General features: G+C 35.7%; 1 protein-coding gene and 1 long non-coding RNA gene across 2 annotated transcripts in view; one reads left to right on the top strand and one right to left on the bottom strand.

The window, feature by feature from the left end:
- Positions 1-16,821, top strand: part of stat4 (signal transducer and activator of transcription 4) — a 31,233-nt gene extending 14,412 nt beyond the window's left edge. Inside the window, exons 22-46 of the mRNA XM_058785988.1 lie at positions 3,389-3,434; positions 3,561-3,663; positions 7,445-7,492; positions 8,327-8,454; positions 8,584-8,728; positions 8,833-8,928; positions 9,012-9,101; positions 9,231-9,309; positions 9,455-9,549; positions 10,232-10,383; positions 10,664-10,822; positions 11,034-11,126; positions 11,242-11,301; positions 11,509-11,538; positions 11,814-11,904; positions 12,008-12,046; positions 12,126-12,209; positions 12,299-12,397; positions 12,477-12,612; positions 12,696-12,751; positions 13,070-13,164; positions 15,078-15,217; positions 15,316-15,504; positions 15,948-16,029; positions 16,116-16,821. Coding sequence (XP_058641971.1) covers positions 3,389-3,434; positions 3,561-3,663; positions 7,445-7,492; positions 8,327-8,454; positions 8,584-8,728; positions 8,833-8,928; positions 9,012-9,101; positions 9,231-9,309; positions 9,455-9,549; positions 10,232-10,383; positions 10,664-10,822; positions 11,034-11,126; positions 11,242-11,301; positions 11,509-11,538; positions 11,814-11,904; positions 12,008-12,046; positions 12,126-12,209; positions 12,299-12,397; positions 12,477-12,612; positions 12,696-12,751; positions 13,070-13,164; positions 15,078-15,217; positions 15,316-15,504; positions 15,948-16,029; positions 16,116-16,143 — 2,363 coding nt within the window. The 3' untranslated portion in view covers positions 16,144-16,821. The remainder of the gene's footprint in view (positions 1-3,388; positions 3,435-3,560; positions 3,664-7,444; positions 7,493-8,326; positions 8,455-8,583; positions 8,729-8,832; positions 8,929-9,011; positions 9,102-9,230; positions 9,310-9,454; positions 9,550-10,231; positions 10,384-10,663; positions 10,823-11,033; positions 11,127-11,241; positions 11,302-11,508; positions 11,539-11,813; positions 11,905-12,007; positions 12,047-12,125; positions 12,210-12,298; positions 12,398-12,476; positions 12,613-12,695; positions 12,752-13,069; positions 13,165-15,077; positions 15,218-15,315; positions 15,505-15,947; positions 16,030-16,115) is intronic.
- A 1,280-nt stretch (positions 16,822-18,101) lies between these two features.
- LOC131546784 (uncharacterized) lies at positions 18,102-21,919 on the bottom strand. Its single transcript, XR_009272780.1, has 3 exons — positions 21,653-21,919; positions 21,283-21,408; positions 18,102-18,177 (listed from the first exon to the last, which is right to left on the bottom strand). It is a non-coding gene; the product is annotated as an uncharacterized LOC131546784 (long non-coding RNA).
- Positions 21,920-25,782: the final 3,863 nt, after the last annotated feature.

Below are 25,782 nucleotides of genomic sequence, written 5' to 3'. Positions count from 1 at the left end.
ATCATTATCGTGAGCCATGTAACTTATCGTGATTATATCGTACCGTGAGGTACCCTGCGATTCCCACCCCTAGAAAACAGCAAAAAAAGTTCTGTAATTCAATTTGCGATTTCCACGCATTTCCACCTTATTGTATTAATTAAAATATTGATATTTGGTGCCAGATATCGATTCTCGTATCGCATGGAGAAAGATTGCGATATATCGCTATATCGATTTATTGTCCCAGCCCTCATGACCTCCTTTACTAACTGAAAAAAACAAGAAGTTAAATTTACTTAATTTTTATTTGGCAAGTTTTTGCACGCATATTTTTTTTAAAGTAAAATTTAAATACGGAATTAAGTAAAATCTACTTAACTAAGTTATCTAAAATTAGTAAAGCAAATAAGTAAATTTAACATGGCCAGGTAGTTTGATGAGTAATTTCTACTTAATTATTTTATTTTACTTAACCTAACAACAAAAGCAACCACAAAACAGTGTAAATACATCTCAAAAACAACAACAAAAAAATTACCTTATTAATTATTCATGCCCAAGTGCATGATGGGAACAACGGGATCATGATGTTGATATTTACTTAAATAATATTTGTAAAAATAACAAACAATTCCAAGTAAAATATACTTATAAGTTCAAACTTTAAATTCTACAAGCTTAAATTGAGTACTAATATTGAATTTACTCTTTTAATTAAATTCTTGCCTGAACTAAATTATTTAATGTAGAAATTACATTTGTTTTTCTGTAGTATTTACTTCACCACAAAATCATTTTTATCAGTGAGAATTTATCACGTTTTATTGTAGGCTTATTAATTGTGTCAAATTTAGTCTAACTTGTTGTAGAATTTATATTAGATAATCTGTTAAGGGAATAGATTTTCCCTATAGATTTATATTACAACTGTGGCATGTTGTAGCTATTGGTTCGAAATGTGCAGGCGGTTGTTTCTTCATAACAAATGCTATATTGATTAATTTAAAAAAAGTCATTATTGGCCTGGTAATGATTAATAGGCTAGTCTTATTATAAAAAAATGCTACAGTGAAGAACTATACATGGCCTTCAGATATTCCAGAAGATGGCATATATTAAATCATTAGGAGCCTGATGAACTGTTAAGGAGTAAGAAATAAACAATGTCAATATAAGAACATTTTAAGTTAGATTGACTTCCCATGGCATGTTGAATTAGAACATTCTGTCAAACTAGCTTATAAGTGCCTAAATAATACAAAATATATTATAGGCTATATATATATATACAGTGAGGAAAATAAGTATTTGAACACCCTGCTATTTTGCAAGTTCTCCCACTTAGAAATCATGGAGGGGTCTGAAATTGTCATCGTAGGTGCATGTCCACTGTGAGAGACATAATCTAAAAAAAAAAATCCAGAAATCACAATGTATGATTTTTTTAACTATTTATTTGTATGATACAGCTGCAAATAAGTATTTGAACACCTGAGAAAATCAATGTTAATATTTGGTACAGTAGCCTTTGTTTGCAATTACAGAGGTCAAACGTTTCCTGTAGTTTTTCACCAGGTTTGCACACACTGCAGGAGGGATTTTGGCCCACCTCCACACAGATCTTCTCTAGATCAGTCAGGTTTCTGGCCTGTCGCTGAGAAACACGGAGTTTGAGCTCCTCCAAAGATTCTCTATTGGGTTTAGGTCTGAGACTGGCTAGGCCACGCCAGAACCTTGATATGCTTCTTACAGAGCCACTCCTTGGTTATCCTGGCTGTGTGCTTCGGGTCATTGTCATGTTGGAAGACCCAGCCTCGACCCATCTTCAATGCTCTAACTGAGGGAAGGAGGTTGTTCCCCAAAATCTCGCAATACATGGCCCCGGTCATCCTCTCCTTAATACAGTGCAGTCGCCTGTCCCATGTGCAAAAAATACCCCAAAGCATGATGCTACCACCCCATGCTTCACAGTAGGGATGGTGTTCTTGGGATGGTACTCATCATTCTTCTTCCTCCAAACACGTTTAGTGGAATTATGACCAAAAGTTCTATTTTGGTCTCATCTGACCACATGACTTTCTCCCATGACTCCTCTGGATCATCCAAATGGTCATTGGCAAACTTAAGTCGGGCCTGGACATGTGCTGGTTTAAGCAGGGGAACCTTCCGTGCCATGCATGATTTCAAACCATGACGCCTTAGTGTATTACCAACAGTAACCTTGGAAACGGTGGTCCCAGCTCTTTTCAGGTCATTGACCAGCTCCTCCTGTAGTTCTGGGCTGATTTCTCACCTTTCTTAGGATCATTGAGACCCCACGAGGTGAGATCTTGCATGGAGCCCCAGTCCGAGGGAGATTGACAGTCATGTTTAGCTTCTTCCATTTTCTAATGATTGCTCCAACAGTGGACCTTTTTCACCAAGCTGCTTGGCAATTTCCCGTAGCCCTTTCCAGCCTTGTGGAGGTGTACAATTTTGTCTCTAGTGTCTTTGGACAGCTCTTTGGTCTTGGCCATGTTAGTAGTTGTATTCTTACTGATTGTATGGGGTGGACAGGTGTCTTTATGCAGCTAACGACCTCAAACAGGTGCATCTAATTTAGGATAATAAATGGAGTGGAGGTGGACATTTTAAAGGCAGACTAACAGGTATTTGAGGGTCAGAATTCTAGCTGATAGACAGGTGTTCAAATACTTATTTGCAGCTGTATCATACAAATAAATAGTTAAAAAATCATACATTGTGATTTCTGGATTTTTTTTTTTAGATTATGTCTCTCACAGTGGACATGCACCTACGATGACAATTTCAGACCCCTCCATGATTTCTAAGTGGGAGAACTTGCAAAATAGCAGGGTGTTCAAATACTTATTTTCCTCACTGTATATATATATACAGTATATCCTGTAAACAAGCAATTGTTATCTATGATGTTACTTTATTGAAGTTATGTTATCAACCAACTTTGCTTAGATGATAGCACAAAAATAAATATAAAAGCAAATAAACAAATAAATAAACCTTATGAGTGAGCATGACCTGGGATTTTACCAAAACAGTTCACACGTCAACCCCCCAAAACAGTTCACACTTCAAAACAAAACTACGCCCTTGACAGGAAGTACATCGTCACCTCTCATTATCTCAATGCTTACATATATGTATTGTTGACTCTATTCATCATGCTCAACCATCATGTTGTCAAACTGATTGTAAGAAAAACGAATGTATCTATTTTAACAATACACATTTTCTTAAGGTTAAGCACCTCTTTTCAGTGATCATTTGTTGAGGGTTTTTTTTTTTTTTTTTTTTTGAGTTTCAGGCCTTTTTTTGGAAAGCGTAGAATTATAAATATCATATGTGAAAATGCTAAATGCATTTTTTTTCATCTTTCACTTCACAGTTTGTCCTTACATTCAGACACAGTTAGTTCCAATTTCCCATCGGAAGTGAGTATCTTCATTTCTTTCACAACAAGATTTAATTTTATAATTTGTTTCTTCTCTGTGTTGCATGATTGTATGAACTGATTCTGATTTTTTTTTCTTTCTTTCTTCATTGTCCTCAATTCTCAGTGGTCCTGTCCAAAATGCATGTTCCTCTCCTGAACCCCCCATGTCTCCTGGAATGTTTGAAATTATCACCCAGCACCTCAGCCCCTTTGAGTTTGAAAGCGCTGTAAGTAACATTTTTAACATATTTTAAAGCTTGCAATGATGCTGTCATGTGATGATCATCCGTCACGTTTTGAGAATAATCCAAAGAGCATATTGTACTTCATTAAAAGCAAGAACATCTGACCTGAATTACCATGGTCAGTTTCACACTTAGTTAATGACTTACAACCACATGCATTATTCATTCTCTTAACCCTAAAATATTCAACATGGTCTCAGACTTTTAAACCCAGCTTTATATATTATCGACTTTGTTGCTTAGAGGGTAATTTGGGGCTATCACTAATAAGCAGAGTTGATATAGCATTATTCAGTCACCAGAAAATGGCATAACATTTTTTTCCTTGTTCACATTGCAGATGAGTTCACCCTAGAAAGGACAACAGCCACATTTCACTGGGTACCAAGATTATGGATGGGTTCAAAGATTTTCATCTCTTTATTTTGGCTACTTTTGCTGTTCTTCACTTTTCTGGCTCTATGCCACTGTAATGCATCATGTCTCTATTTTCATTTGCTGACAGAGTGTATATTCAAAAATACTGTCAATATGAAAATGCATCAGATGTATTATTAATGTCATAATTCTAAATTCCAACAATTTATGTGTTAAATACAATATATGACTGGTCTCATCTACCTGTAAAATTCAGATTTGCCCAAACCTTAATCTGCTTTAATGTTATTCCCATTTTAATGTTTATGTATATATTATGACAAGCATTTTTTAAATAAAGAATTTTATGGTTCATGTGTGGTATTATTAGTAGTAGTAGAAGTAGTAGTAGTAATAATAATGTGCACTCTTTAAATAGAATGTAACATCCTGGCACAATGACTTGGAATTGTGGTTGTTCACATTATGAGGTTGGAAATGTTGTTGAGTGGGCTGCACCCTGCATGTTGCAAGTAACATGGGAAAGGCTTTCACCCACATTCTTCCTGTCAGCATATGTGAGGCGTTTGCTCAGTAGAATCCAGTAATTTAGAGCTAGAAGTAGGAATCTAACCATGTTTTTCTTTATTGTGTTTAGATATTAACCTTTATAAACAAAAAACTTCCATTAAATCTGTAACTAGATGCACAATGTGCCTGCAATATGATTTATGTCAATTAAACATCCATTTTTAGACACTTTTAAAAACACTTTTACACTTCACTTCATGTTTTTGAGTTGCAAATATGACATGCAAAATATGACGGTAAGTCTTTTGCATTTCTGCAACTAAATATGCTAACAAGTTGATATCTACTTCATTCCTTTTGGTTTGGTATACAGGCGTGGAGAAAAAATACTGATGTCTATAAAATGTCATCAAACAAAATAGCTGGCAGGACTATGAATCACAAGTTGATCATAACTTGATAAGTTGAAATGAGTTTCGTTTCTGTAACAATCTTAAAAAATACTATGCAATACATTTTCATGTCCCTGTCATATGTCTTAATATACTGGATAAAATATTAAATTCACTTTTTAAAAGTTAGGATTCATTTTAGTTTTATATAAATATATAATAAAGTGATAATTCATCCAAAAATGAAAACTGATGAAAATGAAAATACACCCTCATTTTGTTCCAAACCTGCATGAGTTTCTTTCTTCTGTTGAACAAAAAAGTTTAGACATTTTCAACCAAACAGTTGTCGGTAGCCATTGACTCGCATATCATGGGGAAAAAATATTATTTGAGTCAATGTCTACTGTCAACTGGTTACCCACAGTCTTCAAAATGTTGTGCACAACAACACAAGAAAGAAACTCATTTAGGTTTAGAATGACATGAGGGTGAGTAAATGATGATGACATTTTTATTTTGGGTGAACTAACACTTCAAGTCAACATATGGGTTCATTTTCATCAATTTCATTACTGTAACTTCATATTTTTGCCATGTCCTTGAATGCTAAAAAATGCCATTTATTAACAAATATTCCAGGTATGTTGTTTTAACAGGATATTGTTTTAACTAGTAATTAATATATAGGTATTTCCTATCAGTATTGGGGTAAGTTATTTAAAAGTAATGCATTACAATATTGCATTACTCCCTAAAAAGTAACTAATTACGTTTTATGGAAAGTAATGTGTTATATTACTTTCACGTTACTTTTTAAATCTGGGCAGGGCTTGCTTGTTTGTTTTTAATATAAAAAGTTATATTTTTAGCAAATGTAAAAGCCCTTTCACACCAAAAAGTGAAAAGAATAAGCCTCAAACTGAAGGTAAAGTAAATTGACGCATGTAAAGTAGAACGCAGGTTCAACACTGTCTAGCTATAATAAAAAAAAACAATGAAGCACAAATGTTAGTTTATCTAACTTCATTTTGCTTATTAGTATGGTTGAACTGGATCATCAAAGGTCAGCAGCAAAGACATTAGTTAATAAAATGGGATTAAATAAGGATATTTGTGTTATTTAACATATTTAATATTGCAGGTTTGTATCATATTCTGAGTTTGCATTTCACTGTTGTAATTCATTTTGATGAATCCCGAATCAGTTTTTTTTTTTTGTGAGGGAGATGAATTAATGCATGTTGGCATTTAGTGTAGAACTACAGTAACATGTTCACACAGCGCACACCTCTGTACTTCGAATTTCTCTCAACATGTGGACAGACTTGTCAGTCAGTAAATGAAAAAACAATGTACCTGGCGTTACTTATCTGAAAAAGTAACTCCGATATTTTCTTTAAAAAGTAATGTGTTACTTAGAAAAGTAATCTGATTACATAATTCGCGTTACTTGTAATGCGTTACCCCCAACACTGTTTCCTATTTCCTAAATTTCATTCGGTTTGTCTTTAATATCGCCTTAGGAACGGACTTTTTTTTTAGCTTTCGGGATTTGTTGTAATCTGCCCCAGTTCCTTAATGACATCATCCTCCAGGAAGTGACATCATTTTGGTGGGTAAACGTCAGCAGCAAATATTTGCAAAGGATTTTGTGATTGTTTCAGTATATAAACCTACATCTGGTTTCCCCCCTTTATTTTAATAACTTCCTTAAATTACATCACGAGCATTCATTTTTCAATATATTCACAAGTCACAAGAAGAATGACTCTCATGGTAAGATTTTTTTTTTAATGTAAGTTAAACGAGTGTCGTATCTATTTCTATCCGTTTGTGCCTCTACATTTAAAACAAAGCACATGGAAAACCAAGGGGCCTCCTTAAAACATCCAGTGGTGTGTAGTAAAATAATAGGGAATTGACGTAAATCCAAGTTTCGTTTCTCTGTGTAGGTCTCGCTTTCTCAGAAAACGCGTGCTTGCCCGGTGGCTGTGCCTTCAGTTTCGCAACCCCCAAACAGAGTATCAGCGCGACACACTCTTCCACATAACGTCAGTGATGCACCAGAGATGTCTATTCTTTTGTCTTTTAAGATAATAATCAGTGATTCTTAGATGATTATTAACGGCTTTTATCTAATGATCAAACGTGATTTAGTAATAGTCTCATGATTCGCTAAGTTTCTGTTTTCACATCAGTTCCTATTCTGTGATCAGCGTGACAGTAAAGGGAGGGCTACGCTTGCCGAGAACAGCCATTCTCAAAAGGTGCGCGGCTTAGCGTACGCACTAGAACATGATTGGTTCTCATCGCTGGTGTATTTGCATATGGTAATTAGAGTATTCCGATTGGCCTACAGTGCCAATGGGGGCTGTAACCTGCGTCAATATTTCATATTTTACCATTATGGGGTCACAGAAGAGAATATAAGTCTGAAGCAGACACAGTTTAGTCTATTTGTATCTTGTGTACTTGCTTAGCCTGAGATATACTGCTTTTGTGCCTTGACCCAACTTCTATGTGAAAAGGTAATTTTCGGCTGTTATCTAACTTTAGCGTTTTATCAGAGTTCGTTATTTTTGTAAAGGCTGTGGGAAAATTGACGAATGTAACAGTTAATGTAATAATAACTAAAGCAGTTTGCTCTGTTTGTAATGTAATGAAACCTGAGTTGAAGACACTATATAATTTTTCATTTTTTACATACAGCTTAAAAAAGAATGGATGTGTTAAATATCAACTGCATAGAATAGAAGCATTTAATCAGTCTCTAAATTATATTTTGCTCTGCCATAATGTGCGGTCATATATACTTCAGTTTTCGTTCCACTGATTTCCATTCATACTTGCGAATGCGGGAAAGCAGAAAACGCAAAGTCATGTAAAGAAGTTTCTCATTTCGCGCTGCCTTCAAAAGTTCAATGTTGGCCAACTATGACCTGAAGAAAGAATCAGTGCAAATTAATACAAGGCTCTGATGACCCTTACTCCCATGCATACAAAATTGTCTTGTGAAATTTATGAGTAGCCTAACTGTCTAAACTCTAAAACAGTCTAAATTGAAGTCTAGTGACTTTATAGGATGAGCATAGCACCAATACTCTAATATTGTTTTTATTAAAATATTACAATTTTATTTTTTGTATTTGTTTATGAAAGTGTGATAAATTATTAAATGTTAATACATTTGTGCATTTTTATAATACAGTTTATTATAGTAACAATTATTATTGGCTTATTGCCAAACGTTAACACAATTGCACATAAAAAAGGTACTAGGTGACAAATGTCAACACAGGCAGGATGTTGCAAGTAAACGCTCTTGCACTATTTCATATGCGATTGCGCTTTTATGTGTTCAGATGACACTCTGGAACCAGCTGCAGCTGCTGGACTCTCTGTATTTAGAGCAAGTGGACCAGCTTTACGATGAGGCTTTTCCAATGGAGATCCGACAGTATCTCAGTCAGTGGATTGAGAGTCATGACTGGTGAGAATTGTTTTAATTTATTGCTTCATTTTTGTTATTTCATGTATTAACCAGATTTGCACATTTTAATTTCTGTATCATGAATTGCTGCAAATCATTATATCTTTGACATATTATTGTTGGCTGCAGGGAATCAGTTGCAAGTAACGTATCTTTGGCAACCCTACGCTTCCATGAACTCCTAAACCAACTGGATGAGCACTACAGCCGTCTCAACCTAGGAAACAACTTCCTTTTACAGCATAACATACGCAAAATTAAGCGTAACCTACAGGTGCAATTTTTGTATTGTTTTCTTACAATATTACATTGATATACTTGATTTGATTATTCTAAACTAAAATGGCTGAGCTAATGGAAATAATCGTCTCCCATTAGGACCACTTCCAGGAGGATCCTGTTCACATGGCTATGATCATAGCTAGCACTCTGAATGAAGAGAGAAAGATACTGGAAAATGCACTTACAACTCAAGTAAGGCTTTTAGTCATGCATTACAACTGTCATTTCAAACCTGCACATGTGTTTATCATTCATCTTAGTACATTTGCTTTTAGGGTAAAGGTGGCTCATCACAGGGGAATATCACGATTGAACAGCAAAATGAGTTGGGCAATAAAGTCAACAGTTTGAAAACGAGTGTGCAGGTAAACCATCTCAGTGAATAATGATATGGTTTTGGGTCTTTACCACAAAAACGATTTAAATGACATTCATTTACAAGTAAATATCATTTTTCAAACAGCTGCACTTGTGGAATATTTATTTGCTTCTAGGAAATAGAACAGGACATTCAGGTTCTGGAGGATGTGCAAGATGAGTACGACTTCAAGAGAAATACTTTGCAGAGTCGAGGTAACATTAGATGCATTTTTAGCATTTCGCTCCTGGTATTAACTCATACTTTGTGATAGATTTGGTTAGATTAATGTTGTGAACGTAAACAGTATGAATTTACAAGAATGAGAAATGGTATGGATTTGTATTTTTATACTTTCAGTGGAAGTTGAAATGAATGGCCAGATAACAAAAGAGATCCAACAAGAGGAATTGGCAATTAGACAAATGTTTGTTGGGCTGAGCATGAAAAGAGAGGTAGGTCAAGATTTCACAAATGTATCTCTATATACATTTAGCTGAAAGGTTGAGCTCAGGAATATTCACATCTACGGGAATGTGTTTAAAGTCTGCATGAAACAGAAGTTGCGATAGTCTTTTCTTTTCTATTGTGACGCTAATCTTAAATTTCCAAGGTTGACACAAAACAAAAAGTGTAAGACGAGGCTAAAGGCCGTTTTTTTATTTTTTATTTTAATGGCTGCATGTGCTGAATAAACTGCTTTTGTGGGAGCTTATCAGACAGCTAATCTTCAACATGTTTGACATCAAACATTAATTTTGGATCAATCTGTTTTTAGAGATTACATCAATAAAATATGCTGTTTTATAAGAGAAGTCATGTAAAAAAAAAAATGCGACAGGTTCAGTTCACAGTGTTTCTCAATCATTTCTACAGTATCTGCAAAAACCGATTGACATGTCGCACAACTGACTTCGAGGCTGTAATGTGATTATCAAGTTGGCGTTTTATCAAGCTTTCTCTAATGGTAGATCTCTCAATAATAAGACCATCTCTGGCTTCTCAAACAAGAACAGATGTCGGGTGGGACTTGATTTTATCCATCGGGAATTGATTGAATTGTTTGATCGTTCCCTTTAATGTTGCAGTTTTCTTAAGTATCATATTTTTTCTTAAATATAGCATATATGTGTGCAGGTGGTGATAAAGGAAATCTCTAATACACTGACTCTAGCAGAGCAGATCCAGCTCGCACTCATATCAGAAGAGTTACCTGAGTGGAAGAAGCGACAGCAGATGGCTTGTATCGGTGGGCCGCCCAATGCCTGCCTGGACCAACTGCAGAGCTGGTGAGAACCTCTAGAGGGCACTTTAAATGAACTGGAAACAAAATGACAAAATAAAATAAAGATTTTATATTTGATATCTAAATCATTTTATATTATTTAATCATGAAAATCCTTGAAATTACAAGTTGTTCCAAAAGGCTATTAATACAAGGATTTCTATATCCGACGTAGTCTCAAGCTGGTGCTGATAAGCTCATATTGTCCTTTAGTTTGTTTTGGTGCTGTCCGTGGTGCTGATATATTATTTTTATAATTAGCTAATACATGAATTGTGCCCCAGGTTCACTGTGGTGGCAGAGTGTCTTCAACAGATCCGTCAGCAGCTGAAGAAAGTTCAGGAATTGGTGCAGAAATTCACCTACAACAACGACCCCCTCACTCTGGGCAAGAGCCAGCTGGATGACCAGGCCCTGTCACTCTTCAAAAACCTGATATTAAAGTGAGACATCATACTTTATACAGTCATACATTTCTGTGTTTTTATATGTAGAGCACAAGCTGTAGAAAAAAAAAAAAACATTTGGGTATTGATGGGAGGATTTGTGGGGTTAAAGGTTCACCGGGGAATTTGAATATATTTTGTGGTGTGCATCACTTCTGAAAGATTCTAGTCTTGAACAGGATGGCAGCGGTTGTGATGTGTCTTTCAGTTCTCTTGTGGTGGAGAGACAGCCATGTATGCCGACACATCCTCAGAGACCCTTGGTGATAAAAACAGGAGTTCAGTTCACAGTCAAGATCAGGTGGGTTTCCTTGAAGTTACTGTAGATAACACTGTGATGTCACTACTTTTAATTGATGGTAAATGTCTGAGAAAAGCCTGTGATGTCAGTGATGTCGATGTGTATTATTTTGTAGATCACTAGTCAAACTTCCTGAACTGAACTGTCAACTCAAAGTAAAAGTCTCTATTGACAAGTAAGCAAAACCTCTTTATCTATCTATCTATCTATCTATCTATCTATCTATCTATCTATCTATCTATCTATCTATCTATCTATCTATCTATCTGTCTGTCTGTCTGTCTGTCTGTCTGTCTGTCTGTCTGTCTGTCTGTCTGTCTGTCTGTTTGTCTGTCTGTCTGTCTGTCTATGTATTCATACAGTATATGTTTTTCTTCTGCAGAGATTTAACAGAGAAAGACACAATAAAAGGGTACGTAACATATTACAAAGAAACTCATAACACAAATGTGATTTATTACTATAATGTGATGTTTGGAATGTGCCAATGCATTTAGATACATAGCACAACAACCACAAAAATGTCTGCATTTAGAATGCAAAATGAAAACCTAATTGTTAAATTATTTTGTTTTGTTCTGAATAAAATATTTTAACAATTTATTATTTATCAAGAAACACCATTTGCATTTGTATGCATGCTGTCAAAGCTCAAATAATCGAAATGTCTGTTTTCTGATGTCCTAGATGTAGGAAATTCAACATTTTAGGAACGTTTTCTAAAGTTATGAACTTAGAGGAATCCAGTGGGTGTCTAGCAGCTGAATTTCGTCACTTGGTGAGATGTGAAAAACAAACATATTACTGCTAATAATAAATATAATATAATTGATCTAACTGACCGTTTATTGTTGATCTTTCTTTCCCTCTGATTACCACAGCAATTAAAAGAGATGAAAAGTAACAACAGAACCAATGAGGTAGGCCAAAAACTGCATACAGTGAAGTCAAATAAAATGAAGTGAAGGAATTGCTGATGTTTTTCCCTTTTTATTACAGACTCCTCTCATCATTTCCGAGGAGCTGCACATACTTAACTTTGAAACTCAACTCATTCAGCCAGAACTATGTGTTGATTTATCGGTAAAGTACTCTGAAATGTAGCTACCAATTGTGACATACTGTAGATCAGACCAGTAATTCTGACCAGACCTGTTTTTGTTATAAAACAGATCACATCACTTCCTATTGTGGTGATCTCCCATGTGAATCAGTTACCTAGTGCTTGGGGCTCCATCTTATGGTACAACATGCTCTGCAGTGAACCCCACGTACGGCCGTTTCCCCTCATCAATGTTTTTGTCTTCTATTGCGGTTTCTATTTTGACTCTGGCTCACTCTCTCTCTCAGAATCTGTCGTTCTTCTTGAATCCTCCACCTGTGAAATGGGGGCAGCTTTCAAAGGTCTTGAGCTGGCAGTTTTCTTCTGCCACTAAACGAGCGCTGAACTCTGAGCAGCTGAGAACGCTGGCCGACAAAGTTCTTAGTGAGTTTATATGTGCTTTATTTTACCTCTTGAAATGGGACTAAGTGACTGTTTTTTTTTTAAGAGTTTGTATCTGTTTTTAGGTCATGAAGCCCAAGATAACCCTGAAGGTCTCATCCACTGGAATACATTTTGTAAGGTGAGTTTATGGAAACAGTTCAAACAAAAGCAAGAAAGTTACTTTCGCTTTCTTTACCCAGCATCGATTTTGTTTGTTCCTCTGCTGTCACCACATGATTTACTGCTAAAACAAAACTGAGTGAGACTGTGGAATAGCCGATACCAGAAAGTACAGCTGTGCTTTCAGAACTCAAAACTAACTGAATATATGTTATGTTATTTTTATTTTTAAAGGGAAGTGCAATAAATATCGTCACATCAACATTGATGAAGCAATTTTATGCCAATGCTTTAGCTAATAAAATGGAAGCAGAGTAACTTGTTTGTTTTCACCTAGATGTCTCCTAATGAGAGGGCTGTACCATTCTGGCTGTGGATAGATGGTATTCTGGACCTTATTAAAAGACACCTGCTCAACATCTGGAATGATGGGTAAGAGTTCCATCATTACAGACAATGAATCAAATACTGTACCGTAGTGCTGTCAAACGATTAATCGTGATTAATCGCATCCAAAATAAAAGTTTCTGTTTACATAATATATGTGTGTGTACTGTGTATATTTATTATGCATATATAAATACAAACACATGCATGTGTATATATTTAAGAAAAATATGTTATGTTTATATTTTATATATAATATAAAATATAAAAAAATAAATATATAAACGCACATTTTCAAAATATATACTGTATGTGTGTGTATTTATATATACATAATAAATAAACACAGTACACATACATATATTATATAAACAAAAACTTTTATTTTGGATGCGATTAATCGTTTGACAGCACTACTGTACCGTCTAGGGCTGGAGTGATCTGTGTGCTATATATTAGAATCCGTTCCATTTTATATGTGCAAAACCATCCAATGTTTATTATTATTATTATTGATTTTTAAATCCTAGAATTTTTTTTTTTACATACATATATATATATATATATATATATATATATATATCATTTTAAATGACATTTTTTACATTTTATTCTCTAATTTTAATTTAGAGATTAACAGATTTTCAAATTAAAATTAAAGTCAACAAGAAATCATAATACATCTTTCTGGTCTTATTGTGTACATGTGCTTGTCTTTGTGTAACTCTTCCTCTGCGTGCTCAAATTATTAAGGACTTGTTTTATAAAGTGGACCCAGAAAACCTTTACAATTTCTTTCAAAAGTAAATTTAAAGAATCTTTTATATAATGTTATGTACACAACTTTGTTTTATAATTGCTTTAATTGTTGTATTGTGTACTACTGTATTATTTTTCTAATGTATAACCTTTGTTTGCCATGAAACAGCCTGTGAAGCTGATGTGGCGATAACCTTAAAGGTCCCATGGCATGAAAATTTCACTTTATGAGGTTTTTTAACATTAATATGAGTTCCCCTAGCCTGCCTATGGTCCCCCAGTGGCTAGAAATGGCGATCGGTGTAAACCGAGCCCTGGGTATCCTGCTTCTCCTTTGAGTAAATGAAAGCTCAGATGGCCCAATCTGGAATCTTCCCTTTATGTCGTCATACGGGGAAAGGTTACCTCCCCTTTCTCTGCTTTACCCGCCCATGAGAATATGAGCTACTACCGTGCGAGGCGAGCACAATATTTTTTTTCCTCGAGAGACATGGCTTGCAAACCAGCGAAGCATGATAGTTGCTCAGTGTTTGGATGTACAAATGAACAACAAAGTATTTTTTTCAGTTCCTTCATCGGAGTCAGATTCTGGGTCAAACTGAAAAGCTTGAATGACTGCATGTCTATGAGCCACTGCGATACATCCACTGTCAACATTAGCGCATGGTAGCGCAAGCTGGTTAAGGCCACACCCCCACCCTCCATCTTGCCCCGCCTCTCTCGTCCTTAAAGCTACAGACACAGGAACGGCACGTCCTAAGGAAAGCTCATTGTGGGACTGGCTCATAGTGGCTGAAATTCTGCACCAAGACTGAATTTCAGGAAACAGACTTCAGATACAGTATTAGGGACCACTTAGGCCTATATAAAAGCATCCAAAAAGCAGCATGTCATGGGACCTTTAAATCAAGTCTGAAGCCTCTGCTTGCTCCATTTTGATAAATAACTCCCACTTTTCACAATCAAAGCAATTCCCAATAAAATAAAATCAAGTCCCATCCTACATTTTTTTTCACACAAAAATATATAAGATACTGCTTTAAGCCAACTAACCCGAAACAGCATGAAAGTATGCCAAAATCTCCATTCTCTAAAGCTATATTCCAATTTATAGTACTGAAACTGCCATGAACATTTCTTTGACATTGTTATCCAGTCCAATTTGATCTAATTTATTTTTTCCCCCCACATATATACAGGTATATTGTAGGGTTTTTGAGTAAAGAGCGAGAGAAGGCTTTGTTGAGCGATAAACTCCCCGGCACTTTCCTTCTGCGCTTTAGTGAATCCTCTCGAGACGGAGGAATCACCATCACATGGGTGGAGTATTCACAGGACGGTGTGTGCTGCTTTGAATAGGAGTATTTGATCATTTATTTGTTTATATATCTGTCTTGCAGTCTTTTAATGCACATGAATGAATGTCATCAAATACAGGTGAACCTAAGACACATTCAGTGAAGCCCTACACTAAATCAGATCTGGCGTCCATTTCCTTGCCTAACGTCATCCGCGACTACACCCTCACTGCTGCACAGAAGATTCCGGTGAACCCTCTCGTCTACCTTTACCCAGACATCCCAAAAGATGACGCCTTTGGTCGCTACTATATCAGCTCTTGTGATGGTAGATATCATTCATTCATTCATTCATTCAAAAAAGAAGGCAAGATAAGAGTGTAAAACTGAAACAACAGATGTCAATAGCCTGCTACATAAGACTACGGCGCATATCTTAAGGGTACAGCATCACAAAATAAATACACTGTATGTATTTTAATATATTATAGGACATTTTTCTTCTAGTATATGGAGATGTCATTGCATTAAATAACAGAATGTTGAACCTATTGCCACCTTTTCCAAGCAAAATGGTTGTCAAACCCAACAAATTTCTATTTTGTCATGGTAGAAAACAACACTACTGTTCACAAAGACTATTTGGGGACTTTGCTGTTGTATAATCTTAGCGGAACTTGCTCAAAAACTTTTTAACAGTATGTTAGAGAGCATGTCTGTGTGTATTGTCTATATCGACATGCCTTACATTATTGATCTTTTGTCCCTCAGATACAGAAGAGATGGAGATAGACAAACCTAGGTCATATATCAGGCCATATATAGGCAGGCGCATAATTTCTGTGTCAGATGAGTAAGTTATTACTTTTCTTTTTTTCTACTTTATATATTTCTGTTACTGAAAAACAATATTTATGTCTTATTTATCTATGTTTTTAGACCTTTTTCAAGACCCTGCAAGTGTTAGAGCACCTCAAGGCAAAACTGATATGAGGAACGTTTCTCCACCAATGCATCTGAATTAAATCCAGAGCATTTTTATGGAGGAAAATGAATCTGTTTCTAGAAGTATTGTATCTGGCACACAGATATCCATAATGAATAATGGATACAAATAGCAATGCCCAAATGATTTATCTTTGCATGGGTTTTCTCTATATAAGGATCTGTCTACTACATTTATTCTCCACTTGTGTGAAGAAGAGGAGCAATTTCGTTCTGTTAAAAAACAGTGTAATCCTGTTCTTTTTGTTTGTTTGTATAAAAATGTGAACATTGTAACGAAACTTGCATGTTGCATATATTTGAATTTTCTGTGTATCAGTCACTCAGATACGGACTGTCGAAATGGATATATACAAAAACTCTGAAAAGCTTTTTCTGTGAAGACATTTGTTTGTGAAAAGGACATTCTTCTCCATCTTGTGAATCACTTATTTATTTTTTGCACATTAAAATAACTTTACATACAATTGCCTTATGCACATGTACTATACACACACACAAACCAGCAAGATAAAGTCCAACAGAAATAAACATCAACCTACCTACTTCAGTCAGAAATACAGCTACAGATCCAAACCAGGTCCATTAGGCAATGTTACATACTGTCATGTGAAGTAAAAATAAAAACTATTAAATGGTTTATATTCATGTATTATGCATTTTTTTTAAACAGCAGTTTCACTTTTTCATTCATCTTTTTCTCCAGATGGAAATCTTAATGAAGCTTAAAGATAAAGTGTGCAAGTCTGGCACCAAAATAAATAATGATTGTTTCCAAACATACATAAAAGCGTCGGGCAGCATTATTAATGATTTCTGTATTATTTTTTATATTATTAAAGATTTGATAATAACATTTCATAATTCATGCACTGAATGTTCATTTTTAAATGCAATGCATTTACAAGCTTAACTTTGAATAAAGAATTTCTTAACACTTCAAATGTGTCAAAGGAAAATTAATAATGGTTTACATTAATACAATAGAAAAGGTTATTTTGAACTTTAAAGCAGCAACGTCTTTAACAAATTTTTTTAGAAATTCAATTCAACCCTTTAAAAATGGGAACATACAAATTGTTTGATGTTACAATGAAAACAAACACTTAATTTTTTTCATTTCTTTTGAATTACACACTAATCCCAGATAAATATATCAAATCATGTGACTGCATTCAGTATCTGTAATTTGTCCTATTCATTTTATCAGTTTAAAGTCATGGGGACATAAAAGTCCTGAGAAGGAGCAATAAATAAATAAAAATATACTGTACTAAGTAATATCTGCTTCAACAGATTTATTTAGTGTCCATGCTTGTAGAAGAAGTATGGTAGTATTTTATTCTAAGTATACATATCATGACTCTCTTTTGCTGCAAAAACTTCCTGGTACAGCAAACCAAAACGAAACCAAGCACCTACAACCTACAGGTACACAATGTCTATCTGCTCTGTTTTCTCTAAATATTGTATTTATGATATAATTTTATTATGTGTAACACTTTGGACAAATTAACCCTATTATGAGCTCTTCTAGGAGGATCTTGATCACATGGCTATAAACACATTCAACACCCTGAATGAGGAGAAGACACTTGATTCTCAAGTATGTCATCCATCCTTTTTTTTTTTTAAAACAAGGTTTATATAGACATTCATCGAAGTACATGTCTGATATTGTGTTCAGGGTAAAACTCACTCATCACAGGGAGGTACGATGGAGCAACAAAAAGAGTTGGACCACAACGCAAACATCCTGAAGAAGAGTGTGCAGGTATCCTATTCAAATTACTATGGCACTGTACTCTCACATTCATTCAATTTTAAAACATGAGACTTAAATTACTCAAAAGTCTCTTGTTTTGTGGTATTTCACTTTAACTATGTGAATATATCTTGAACTTTCGCTACAGTACCTGCCTTTTTCATCAGGAAACAGAACAGGACTTTCAGGTTTTGGAAGATCTGCAGTATGAGTATAACTTCAAGAACAAGCCTTCAGAGGGTCAAAGTAAAATGAGAGAATTATTAACTATTTCTGCTCTGTAAGAAATAATATATATCAATCAAATGACAAAGCACATCATACAGTGGTGTGAAAAAGTGTTGGCCCCCTTCCTGATTTTTAAATTTTTTGCATATTTGTCACACTTAAAAGATTCAGATCATCAAACAAATTTTAATATTACACAAAGATAATGCAAGTAAATACAAAATGCAGTTTTTAAATGATGATTTCATTTATTAAGGGAAAAAAGCTGTCCAAACCTACCTGGCCCTACATGAAAAATTAATTGCCTCTTCCTATTAAATCATGAAAGAACTGTGATTAACCACATTATTTTAGAAAGCTGAGTTAAATTTCACTAGCCAAACCCAGGCCTGATTACTGCCAGACCTGTTGAATCAAGAAATCACTTAAATAGAACCTGTCTGACAAAGTGAAGCATGTTTAAAGAGCAACACATCATTCCGCGATCTTAAGAAATTCATAAACAGATGAGAAACAAAATAGTTGACATGTATCAGTCTGGGAAGGGTTATGAAGCCATTTCCAAGGCTTTGGGACTCCAGTGGACCATGGTCAGAGCCATTATCCACAAATGGAGAAAACTTGGAACAGTGGTGAACATTCCCAGGAGTGGCCGGCCTACCAAAATTACTCCAAGAGCACAAAGAAGACTCATCCAGAAGGTCATAAAAGAACCCAGAACAAAATCTAAAGAACTGCAGGCCTCACTTGCCTCAATTAAGGTCAGTGTTCATGATTCAACAATAAGAAAGAGACTGGGCAAAAACAGCATCCATGAGAGAGTTCCAAGGCAAAAGCCTGCTGACCAAAAAGAACACAAAGGCTTGTCTCACATTTGCCAAAAAATATTTAGATTATCCCCAAGACTTTTGGGCAAATATTCTGTGGACTGATGCGACAAAAGTTGAACTTTTTGGAAGGTGTGTGTCCCGTTACATCTGGCGTAAAACCAACACAGCATTTCATAAAAAGAACATCATACCAACAGTCAAACATGGTGGTGGTAGTGTGATGGTCTGAGGCTGCTTTGCAGCTTCAGGACCTGGACGACTTGCCATAATTGATGGAACCATGAATTCTGCACTCTATCAGAAAATCCTGAAGGAGAATGTCCGGCCATCAGTTTGTGACCTCAAGCTGAAGCGAACTTGGGTTCTGCAGCAGGACAATGATGCAAAACACAGCAGCAAGTCCACCTCTGAAAGGCTGAAGAAAAACAAAATGAAGACTTTGGAGTGGCCTAGTCAAAGTCCTGACCTGAATCCTACTGAGATGCTGTGGCATGACCTTAAAAAGGCGGTTCATGCTCGAAAACCCTCCAATGTGGCTGAATTACAACAATTCTGCAAAGATGAGTGGGCCAAAATTCCTCCACAGCGCTGTAACAGACTCATTGCCAGTTATCGCAAACGCTTGATTGCAGTTGTTGCTGCTAAGGGTGTTATTAGAGTGTTATAAAGGTTATTAGGTTTAGGGGGCAAGCACTTTTTCACACAGGGCCATGTGGGTTTGGATTTTGTTTTCCCTTCATAATAAAAAAACTTCATTTAAAAACTGCATGTTGTGTTTACTTAATATTTAAATTTGTTTGATGATCTGAAACATTAAAGTGTAACAAACATACAAAAAAATTAAAAAATCAGGAAGGGGGCCAACACTTTTTCACACCACTGTATATACAGTTTATCTATTTAAACTTCGAATATGGGGGGAATATGAAATATGAAAGACCTTGATTTTTATTATTTATTTTAAAGAAATATTTTATAGAGGACAGTTTCGTGGACATTATTCTTCATATTTTCAGTCGAGGCTGAAACAAAGGGTCATAAAACAAAAGAGAGTCAACAGGAGGAAATGGCCACTGGACAAATGTTTACTGACCTAAACATAAAAAGAGAGGTGACCTCGTGAATATTAATATCTGTAGGAATGCGGTAGATGTCGCAGTTTTTCTCAGTGTAGCTACATCTACTGATCTGTAATGTTATATAAGAACAGTGGTTGTGATAGCAGCCTATGGAGTCAATTTAATGCCGCATATATATGCAAAAGAAAATAAAGTTTTGCAAAAGAAAATAAGTTTTGCAAAGAAAAATAAAGAATTGCAAAAGAAAATGAAGGAGTTATGTAAATGAAAAACGAAGTCGAGATGGATATGAAGCTTGAGTCTTAGACCTTTTTAATGATGTATAGTTTGTGAAGTTAATTGCATTCTTTTACATTAAAACTAGCAGTAACTCTGAACTAATGTAAACAAAGAGCGCTGTGCACAGGTTAAGAGATTTTAAACAAGCACTATTAATGCACATTTAGTTAACCAAAACAATACACATTTTAATGCTATAAAAGTGTGCACACATTGAGAGAAATAAACAGCAGATGTTCATATTAACAACTTCTTTAACTTTAGCAAACGCTGCTAATACACATATACATTTGTTAATAAAACGAAAGCATGCATGTTTTAAAGCTAGTGAATAAAAGGAAACGATCCGCCCGCATGCCTCTGCTCAATGACGGTGCCTGGATCAGCTGTGATCTGCGTCTCGGGCCGATGACGTCACTTCCAGGGAGGCATGCCCAGGCCTGTTGGACACGCCCCCGTCCCCTGACTCCACCCCCATGTCAAAACAGCGCCACAAAGTGAGACGCGCAGAAACGTGAAGCGCAAAGGGGAAAACGGTATTGCAAGCTCAAACTTGACTGAAACGCAAAATAAAAGCTGCATTGCAAATAAATTAGTAGATATGGCCATGGAAAATATGTATTGCAAAATCATTGCTTTTGCTCTGTTTTATTTATCTATTTTGCAATTCTTTATTTTTCTTTGCAAAAATTATTTTCTTTTTGCAATACTTCATTTTCTTTTGCAATTCTTTATTTTTCTTTGCAAAACTTATTTTCTTTTGCAAAACTTTATTTTCTTTTGCATATATATGCGGCATTAAATTGACTCCATAGCAGCCTGTATGTATACGTATTGTGTGCAGATAGTGATGAAAGAAATCTCTAATGCACTGACATTAGCCGAGCAGATGCAGCTCGCGCTCATAGCAGAAGAGTTACCTGAGTGGAAGAAGAGACAGCAGGTGGCTTGCATCGGAGGTCCACACAACACTTGTCTGGAGCAGCTCTGCAAAGCTGCTGAGAACCTCTAGCAGGTGCTGTTGATAATATTTGCTGGACAGAATCCTCCAAGAACAACAAAACAGAGCAATGCTACAATTTTTGTATCAACTCGCTCTCATGTTTTGAAAAAGGTGAATTTCTTAAAGGACAATCACATCCAAAAGTTAATCACAATAACATTGATTGACGACTGAGCTGCCAAGCTCCAAAATTGCAAAAAGTATCATCATAACAGCAGTCTGTATAACTCGTGTCCTTTATTCCTAGTATTATTAAATAAGACAATAGAGTTTTGTAAGCAACTGACTGAAATTACGTCGTTATATTCACAGAAAATCTGCCGTAGATCTAACTTTTAGGCGGCAGGCGCATCGATAGTCCATTTTGGTTTGAATGATTCTTTCCAATGATTCAGTTCACATAACCGAAGCTGGCTTCGTTTCCAAAAAAAGAACCATGGTCGCCATGATTCATTCAGTAATCGGATTAATTCGGCTCTCAACTGACTCAGTGATTCAGTGATTCGATCGGGTTTGGTGGTTTGCAACTGCAACAACGTCAGAAGATAATGAGATCCCCCCCTAATAACTTATAAGTATAAATATTTGTTTCATTCATTGAAAGCATTTCCAAATCGTGTTCAGATTAGAACGGTAGTCCAGAAGAGCCTTTATAAATATTTATCTGTGAATAGACACGACTCGGTCTTTTGTTCACTAATTAAAAGTCTGATAAAGTTATGTGTGTGTACCAGAGTGATGCTGCATTATATATATATACAGATAGCCTACTCTGCTTGCATTCATTTTTTATTATTTATTTATTTATGGCCCAGAACATGTGGCCTTGTGTTTATGATTGGGTGAATTAAGGAATGAATTGCGATTATGATCTAATTGCTCTTCAGGTTCACTGTGGTGGCAGAGTGTCTTCAACAGATCCGTCAGCAGCTGAAGAAAGTTCAGGAATTGGTGCAGAAATTCACCTACAACAACGACCCCCTCACTCTGGGCAAGAGCCAGCTGGATGACCAGGCCCTGTCACTCTTCAAAAACCTGATATTAAAGTGAGACATCATACTTTATACAGTCATATAAAAAAACAACAAAAAACCCTTTGGTTATTGATGGAGGATTTGTGGGTTCATGGGGGAATTTGAATATATTTGGTGGATTGTTACTTCTGAAAGATTACAGATCAGACCATGAAATCTGTTGTAATGTGTCTTTCTGTTCGCTTGTGGTGGAGAGACAGCCATGTATGCCGTGGCATCCCTGGAGACCCTTGGTGATAAAAACAGGAGTTCAGTTCACAGTCAAGATCAGGTGGGCTTCAGAGATTATTGTTATATCAACAGAACGGCACTCATTTTATCTATCTATCTATCGTTTGCATATTTACGTATATCTTTCTCATTTAGAGGTTTTTTGGAGATGGATACAGTGAAAGGGTATGTATAATTTTACATTAATCCAAATAACACAAATAAATGCTAATTACAATTATTGAATTAGATTATTGCTCACAGCTCATTATTAAAAAAGAGCAATACATTCAGTTTTTATGCATGTCACAGGTCCTCACTGATGCAGTGGCCTGTTGTGTAATGTCCTAGATTTAGGAATTTCCTTTTCATAAATAATGTTTACAAAGTTATGACCTTGGATGAATCTAGTGGATGCCTAGCAGCTGATTTCCTTCATGATATGATACACACTGAGATATTACAACAGATAATAAATAATTGATACTTTCTAATTACTGACTTTATTTTTCTTGATTTCCCTTTCTAATTAACACAGACCGTAAAGGAGAAGAGACCTAGCAACAGAAGAGGTAGAGGTCACTAAAGTGAACTATAGATTATTGTTAATTAAGTGGCTTTCTATTTTTCCAGTTTTTGCTCAGTGTGTACTAGTGTTGTCAAAAGACCCGGTACTTCGGTACCAAGTCGGTACAAAAAAAATGAAAACGTCACGGTACCAGGTTTTTTAAAGTACCGGTGGTACCGAGTACCCGGTCAACCCGGTTCTTGACGCGTACGGACCTATGATTTCCGCGATGCAGAAAACGCGGACGGAATCTCGGAATCCAGTTATAAAAACAGAGTTTACAGTTTAGCACGGAATGTCACGGAATTTGTCAAAGTTTGGATGAATTAATCAAAAGTAGGTCGTCACACTTTAATCAAATCGCGACATGGACTAGTATCTGTAAATATTAAGCCGCAAAAGTCGATTCAGATATGAATCCCGCATGTTCTGCGAGTCTCTGTGTGTGTGTGTGAATGAATGAATGAATGGCAGAGATGCGAGTGTTTTTTTTTTTTTTTTACACTGAAGTGCGCGACGCTCGCGGTGATTTCAGCATCTGCCGTCTCAATGAAGACATAAATACATAAACAACATCTACAGAACTGCTCTGAGAGTCCCTTCACGAGTATTCTACCGATCCATTTGAGTAAAACCAGCTTCATATCATATAGCTACACACGGAAAGTTAAAGGTATTCACGGCAACCCGTCAAAATAAAAGTTTATCTTAAAGACATTGTGCCAAAAATATATTACTATTATTTAGTAGAATGTATGTGATACTATTACTACTGTTGATAAAAAAATATATATTTTTAAAGAAATAATCACACAATATTTCTTCCATATTTTAATTTTAATAGTAAATCCCCTTTATTTACCCAAAAAATAAAATGTTTAAATTTCATTAATTAAAAGACAAATTAAATTTGGGTGAAACTTTACTGTTTACTATTTTTCATACTTTTATTACTTGCGGAAAAACTTGAAACACAATTTAAATAAGTATGAAGAATGGCATTGATTTTTGTCAATTTTATTTTTGTTTGACTATTATTAAAAATAGTGTGTTTTTAATTAGCATGTGGTACCGAAATTGGTACCGAGAACCGTGGATTTTCACTGGTATCGGTACCGAATACTGAAATTTTGGTACCGTGACAACACTAGTGTGTACGATGAGCTGCACTTAATCAGCTTTGACACGCAGCTCGTTTTGCCTGAACTATGCATTGATTTATCGGTAAAGTTTCTGCTACAAGCAGACTTTTGAAATAAAGTATTTATTTGAGAAAAAGGTACAACGTGAAACTCTTGTATTTGCAACACCAGATCATTTGTTCAAACAGATCATGTCTTCTTGTGGTGTTGGTCAGTGGACTATCTTGGCTATCTAGTGCTTGGGGCTCCATCTTATGGTACAACATGCTCTGCAGTGAACCCCACATACGGCCGTTTCCCCTCATCAATGTTTTTGTCTTCTATTGCGGTTTCTATTTTGACTCTGGCTCACTCTCTCTCTCAGAATCTGTCGTTCTTCTTGAATCCTTCACCTGTGAAATGGGGGCAGCTTTCAAAGGTCTTGAGCTGGCAGTTTTCTTCTGCCACTAAACGAGCGCTGAACTCTGAGCAGCTGAGAACGCTGGCCGACAAAGTTCTTAGTGAGTTTATATGTGCTTTATTTTACCTCTTGAAATGGGACTGAGTAGATGCTCATAGTTAAATGAATAGCACGTTTATTTATTTATTATTTTAGGTCAAGAAGCCCAAGGTGATCCTGAAGGACTCATCCATTGGAATATAAGTGAGTTTATACAAATGACTGAAACAAAGACAGGAAAGTTGCTTTCGATTTCCTGGACAACCTCGCTTCTGTTTGTTCCTCTGGTGCTACCACATGATTTACTGCTAAAACAAAACTTACTGAGAACATGATACTGCAAAGAGCAGACATAAACTAAATACTTTTTTAGTATATGTGATTATTTGTGATGTGAAATGACTTGATATATGACAAGGTGAAGCAATAGTTTTTCATTATCACAGTATATTGTGTAGAATAACGTTGTTTTGATGTTTTCATCTAGATGTCTACTGATTCACTCTGACATATATGAACATTTGGATCTTACTGGAAAATATGTGCTCAACATTTGGAATGATGGGTAAGAAAACTGAAAAGGTTTATCCTTCATCTAAATGTTGCACTCATGTCAGTCATGTGAAAGCCAGTGCCATTTAAAATCACTGATGTCAAAACTGGCTCAAGAGTTGGAGATTTGAGAGGGGGCTTAACTTTCAGGCTTCAAGCAAAGCTGTTGTATGGCCTCAGAAGACTTGGATAAGTGCATGAGTCACACGGACTACATACAGTGGGTACGGAAAGTATTCAGACCCCCTTAAATTTTTCACTCTTTGTTATATTGGAGCCATTTGCTAAAATCATTTAAGTTCATTTTTTTTCCTCATTAATGTACACATAGCACCCCATATTGACAGAAAAACACAGAATTGTTGACATTTTTGCAGATTTATTAAAAAAGAAAAACTGAAATATCACATGGTCCTAAGTATTCAGACCCTTTGCTCAGTATTTAGTAGAAGCACCCTTTTGATCTAATACA

Source organism: Onychostoma macrolepis, chromosome 09 (assembly GCF_012432095.1).
Source record: "Onychostoma macrolepis isolate SWU-2019 chromosome 09, ASM1243209v1, whole genome shotgun sequence".
Classification (NCBI taxonomy): domain Eukaryota; kingdom Metazoa; phylum Chordata; class Actinopteri; order Cypriniformes; family Cyprinidae; genus Onychostoma; species Onychostoma macrolepis.
This window is presented reverse-complemented; position numbering and strand designations above follow the sequence as displayed.